General features: G+C 43.1%; 1 protein-coding gene across 1 annotated transcript in view; it reads right to left on the bottom strand.

Annotated features, from left to right (window-relative positions):
- Nucleotides 1–1,313: 1,313 nt before the first annotated feature.
- The window catches only part of ZMAT2 (zinc finger matrin-type 2), a 31,470-nt gene continuing 26,619 nt past the window's right edge, over nucleotides 1,314–6,164 (bottom strand). The window contains exons 5-6 of the mRNA XM_066625331.1: nucleotides 5,158–5,303; nucleotides 1,314–2,905 (exon numbers count right to left, since the gene is read on the bottom strand). Coding sequence (XP_066481428.1) covers nucleotides 2,762–2,905; nucleotides 5,158–5,303 — 290 coding nt within the window. The 3' untranslated portion in view covers nucleotides 1,314–2,761. The remainder of the gene's footprint in view (nucleotides 2,906–5,157; nucleotides 5,304–6,164) is intronic.

The raw sequence follows: 6,164 nt of genomic DNA, 5'->3' as shown, positions 1-6,164 counted from the left end.
GAAATATTGGCATGTGTAGGCGGATGCTCAGGCCCTGTGGAGGAAGATGCCCTTAGGCTGGAGTTTAGGTAAAAGGCTTTTAATGGAGAATGAGTTGGGGGGGGGGGAGGAAGGTACCATGGAAATTGAATTCCATCCCCTCCCTCTGCTGAAACACACACACACAGTTATGCAGCAGGGCTCCTCCCCACCTATCACCATATCCAGGGCATGTTGGCAACTGCTGTGAATCTATGCTCTGTCAAGTGAGCACATTATTTCTCATTAAACTAGTTTTCCTATTAACTGTCAAAATGATAATGCCTTACCAGTTACCTCTGTAAGGACTACACAAATCTGACAAATGAGAAATTTTCTGAGACTTGTGCAGGAATGTTCAAGACATTAATGTGCATGCCATGGTGATATGGCCACGACTCCATTCCTAGTTGCCTGAAAACAAAAGCCTTCAGCTCTTTATTACTATAACCCCCCCCCCCATCTTTCCTAAAGAATGACACTTTTTTCCTGGGGAGGGGTGAGGAGGATGACTATGTAAGGAAGAGATCAGCATTGAGATTTCACCTGCAATTGCAACAGCACTTAGCACGACTTCATCAGCTTCAGCAGCTGTTCAGAACTGATGAATAAAAAGTGGAGCCGAGACATCTAACAATGAAGATCACATTGTCAAGTTCACACAGCAGCAGTTCTAGAACTAGGATTAGGACGCAGCAGGTCCCAGTGCCCACCTCCATCAGGGAGCCACTGGACCATGCCATTTCTCATCAACACTAACCAAACTCAATTAGTTCAGTGTGCAATAATGAGCAGTTTGGAAATGTGTCTAAACAGGACCGGGGGGGGGGGCATGAGATGCCACAAAGCTGTTACCTAGGGTAAAATCATCCAAAATGTACCAAACTTTTAATGTGCGTGAAAAGAGCTACATGGCACTGTAATCTCTCTCCTTATTCTGCACCTCTTCTTCAGCTCTGATCTTGTAGGATATTTAGTCACAGACTTCATTTCTCTCACATATTCAAATGGAGTTTACTCTTTTGGTTTGAACAAGGACAGGTACGTGGCTGGAATTAAATGCTCATTTTCATTTGATGCACAGAAGCAGTTTGAGGCACATTAAAAGGATTTTTTGAGTTTAAAGGGTCAAGTCTCCAAGGACATTTGTATCTCAGCTGGCACTGCTACAGGGCTGTGTATCATTTCAACAGCATCTTCAATGGGGGATTATAATCTGAATTGAAGTGGAAATATCTGAGGCAATGAAGCTGTCAGCAGTCTAGGATTAAGGAATTAAAACAGCAGCAAGGCATGATAGGATTTATTCTACATGTATTTGAAAGAAAGCTCAATACACTGAGATTCCATAAAGGTATAGAGAAAGGCAAGAACAATGATCCCATCAATATAAAAAGGAAGGCACTATGAAAATCAGCTACACCAGATGTAAATCGTCCTAAACCAAAAAAAAAAAAGGCAATGAATGAGTCACAGAGGGTTTGGCTGAACTAAATCAAGAAAGCAATGAAAATGACACAGGATATAAAGAGCAGCTGGAGCAGCACAGATAACAGTTCTCCAACCTGTATCAAGATGGGAAAGAAGCCCTGTCCCTTCTACCAGCCCCCACCTGCTCAGATAAAATGTAGGGATGGGCATTCAATACAGTTATGGTGGCAAGATACTAAGAGATCATGCTTGCTTTAGGAGAAAGACTCATCAGGGATTCTGTCTAAGCACATGCATTAAATCCAAAGAAGACCAGTTCATTGCTTTAACCTTGGAAACCATTCTACAACTGAGGGTTTATAGTGTTTTAGAAAGATTCCCCCACCACCACCCTGGAAAGATCATCTGCTCCTGTTCAGAGGGTCCAAAATCTCTCTTGAGAATAAAGTACCATAATCTGCTGCTTTTGCCAGTAATTATGATTTCCTTATTTTTCCTACTAACAGGACCTAGTGAAGCCCCAGCTACCCAAACATGTCTCTTACCTATATTACTGAGCATGGAGGACACCATGCTCCTCCACAACAGTCATCTACTGTAGATACATAATATGAAGGAAGACATTTCGGCAAGCTCAGAGTGCAGTTCCATGCTCAGCTATACAAGCCATAATAAAAAAGCTACCCCCAGTTCCATTAAAAGAACATTCAATAGCTCAACTTTTAAAAAACAACTCACACCATACCCATTTCATAGGTGGAAGAACAATTCCCAAATAAACCCATGCACAATATTTTAATTGGTTTATTAACAGAAAAATATACTAGCAGAACCGCCTTCGTGCACACAAGGCCACACAGCACAAAGTGAGAAGCAGGCAGGACTCATACAGGGAACGAGACAGCTGCGGGCTAGGCCAAGGGGGGGTGGGTCCAAACCAAAGATTCAGCTGAAGACCCTTAGCAGTAAATAAAAAGAGATTAAAATTTTAAAAAAATTAAAAGAAACAAAATCTTAACAATTGGTTTGCCCCAATACTGTAAGAAAATGGGAGAAGGGGAGATGCTAATTTCAAGTCCCTTGTAGAATATTTAGGTTTACCATCACACAGGCAAACGTGATGCTGTCTTTGCAGGCAAGAGAGTACTACTGACGGAAGGACACAGCCAGCCCTACACAGGAGGACTATGGATTTGCTTCCCAACTTCTAATGCCTTCTACCAGGACATTTAGGAACAAATTCTCTTTCTGAGGGCTTTCAAGTATCACCTGGGCAGAAACAATCTCTATCTAGAGGAAAGTCCATGGCTAATTAGTGGCTTTTCTTGGTTGAGCCAAAGCCAGAGAAACCCATCACAGCCGCCATTTCATCGTCCTCCTCAAACGTCAAGTCTTCCTCAGCCCTCCTCTTCTTCTCCCTCTGCTTCTCCTTTTTGTAGGCTTTGGCCTTTTCCTCCTGCAACAAAGGGAAATAACTGCCAAATGAGCCAAGCTTGTCTGCATAACCAGAATCTTGCAAAGGGAAGATACAACCTCAGGAATCCAGCCACAGAGACACTATTCTTTCTGGACTGAAGAACAAGCAACGGGTGGGAGAGAAACAGTTGGCCCCAGAGGAGCAATGGAAGGGCAACAGCCCAAAGACAATCACACAGAAGTGACATCTGAAGAATAGGATTGTACTAAAGTGTCCAGCAACTGTCAGCATCTGCTATTAAACAAATGCCAAAGACTTCAAGAGAAATTAACAGTGATGAAAATACAGCTTTGCTTTTAAAGCAGTGGACACAGATTCTGCACCAGTGCCCTGTTCCAACAACTGTGGTGCCGATTGGCGGCGACAGACAATGTCAGTATCTGATGGCTGTTGGAGCAGCCGAGTGACAGCTGCTCAGTGGAACATAAGCTGAGTTCTGAGAGGCTTTGGGGGGTTTTGGCATCAAAGGGTTTCCACTGCTCTAATCAAAATATTTCGTTCTGCGAGATTGCAAGGCCTGGAATAGTGCCAGGCTTGTGTTGGGGGATGCAGAAGTGTGACTTCAGCTACCGGCTCCTTGGCAGCTGCGGAGACTACGAAAGCTTAAAGGACTCTTTCTCTCCCTCTCCTGCTTGAACAACTCCATGCAACATGGAGGGGCAGCACCACCTGCAAATACTGAGAGATCCCAATCACAGCTTGCTTTGTGAAACAGAGAAATTGCTGTTGGGTCTTAGTGAGAATAAAAATAACCATCTGCTTCTGCACACACCACCACCCCCCACGACAATGCAGCTATATTTTTCCAAACTGGTGCCTTCCTTGTAGCCAAAGAGGCAGTAAGGGTGGGTGAGAGCTGGTGGTGTTTTTCTAAAGGTTTCACTAATACCGGTAACATTGGACACACTGAAGTGTGCCCAATGGCTCTTCTGGGTTGACTCCAAATATTGCCTCTCCTATAAAACTAGATCCGTCATGTTGATCCAGATCACATAGTTATTTGTGGAAGTACGGGAAGGACCGCCTTCTCACCTGTGGTAGGACGTATAGGGAAGGCTGTACACTTTGTGCCAACCATCAAAATTATGCACAAAACAAGAAGTGGAGTTAAACAACCTGCATAAAATCAGTTCATGTGTGCATGTATTGATTCACACAAAATAAATACATGATATATTCTTCTGGGAGAAGCAACTAGCCAAGGATGGCACTGAAGCCTCTCCCACGACCACTAGGGATTCAAATGAAACCATTTCCCCTTCTTTATTTAGGTGCAGAAGCAGAGCTTCCTCTGTCCTAGAGGGAAGACAACCAATCTCCAGTCTGTCCACTTCCTGAAGGTGAGAGACATTTTTCTAATTTCTACCTCAGTTTGGTTTCTAAAAGGAAAGTGGTGACCAAAAAACACAGCTTCCGTATTCACAGAGTAAAACACACTGGACACTCCCCATACCAGATGCTCATGTGGCTGCTGCAGACAGAATGAACTACAATAGGAAAAATCTTTCATGCCACCTGCAGGCCACTATTGCGAGGAAGAAACCAACACAATGAAATATTTCCCAGGCAGTATCAGCTTTCTGTCCAAGCCGTCAAGCACATCAGAACCAGGTACAATTTGGGGAGGGGGAAGCTGGTATTGGCACTAAGATCTAATTCCATCTGGCATCACAAATAATCACCATCTTGGAAATGCTAGAGTAGTGGGAAAGGCTACTGCCAGATATCCATTTTTTAAACATGTAAAATATTCATTTTAAGCAATCCAATCATGGCAGAAAGCCCGCCACTTCCTTCAGCTAAAACTGTTATTCATTTTCAACCAAGTCTAATGGCAGGAGGTCTGGCTCAGTTGGTAGAGCTGCCGCCTTGTATGCCTGAAGATCTGAGGCTGCCAGTTTGAAACAACTGGAAGTACCCGAGAACTGACGCTGATATACTGATGAGCTGACCCTAGGTGGCAGAGAGGAGTTGCCGTCAGGTGGAGTGTGGGAGGTGAAGGGCCAGAGAGAGGCCAGACTGGGAAGGAATCCAGCTGGAATGAGGAGTTCTATGAAAGACTAGAACTATTCAATTGTAAAAATCCCTTCGGGGGTTTAGAACAGCCTGCCTATGTAAACCACCTTGGATTAAAGTCTGAGGAGAAATCTGACAACCAAAGAAAGGTGGTATATAAATACCTGTATAAATAAATATAAATAAATAATGTTTCAGTCCTGGCAACACTTCACCTCTTCTCTGAGTTCCTTCATCCTCTCTTCAAAGTCATAATCCTTCTGCTTCTCCTCCATTTTTTTCTTGTTCACCTCAAAGCGCTTCTTCACTTGGTCCAGAGTGGAGCGCTCCACTCGCATGGACATACCCAGGTTCCTCTGATCTAGACAAGGAGGAAACCAACAAGACTGATCCAGTGCAGACTCAGACATCCTTGTGGTATTTCAACAGCCAAATATATAGCTTCAGAACTTTGGGAGTACAAAGTTCTATTTCTACAGATACTGAGTTTCATCTCACCCCAGCAACTCTCTTCACAACAAGAGACCCCTTTGACTCCCTGCAGCAATACAGAATATGATTAAGGGCAGATCTGAATCTCAAAAATCATTTTCATTTTTACATTACTGTAGCAACAAACTGAGAAAATGAAATTTTAGAAACAGGCTGTTTCATTTAGTGATGCCAAAGTTCTCTTGAACCAAAGCACTGTCGTGTTTCTGAATGGCCATGTTACGCTTACTATCAAAGGTTAATTTAAGAGAGCTTTGATAGTAATTTTAAATTAAATTAAATTTTAAAAGGATAGGCAATCAGTTATCATGCTCATCAAGCTCTAAAATAACAGAGCTCTGAACAGAAATGTTCAGCGTTGGGGTTCCTGAAAAACCCAGCAGGGAAGATATCCTCCGCTCTCTCTCCCCTTCTTGATTACCCCATCCAACTCCAGCTAATTTCCAACTGTGCATAGCAAATGAGGTTTGTGCCCCACATGAGTGACGCCTGTGACATTTCAGACCTGTGCCAAGGCCATCTCCTAAGCATGTGATGACATCCCTTTTCAGACTGCACAAAAGATTTCATAAAAAGGTATATCTGAGAACACTTCTGAGTGACTTCATTGGTGAAATTCATATGCTACATGCCTAAAGTGGGATGAATCCAAGTTCACCAGTTGGATAAATAATCTTGTAATTCCTAGAACAGTGGTTCTCAAACTTTTTTGCAATGGGACCCACTTTAT

Source organism: Tiliqua scincoides, chromosome 4 (assembly GCF_035046505.1).
Source record: "Tiliqua scincoides isolate rTilSci1 chromosome 4, rTilSci1.hap2, whole genome shotgun sequence".
Taxonomy (NCBI): domain Eukaryota; kingdom Metazoa; phylum Chordata; class Lepidosauria; order Squamata; family Scincidae; genus Tiliqua; species Tiliqua scincoides.
This window is presented reverse-complemented; position numbering and strand designations above follow the sequence as displayed.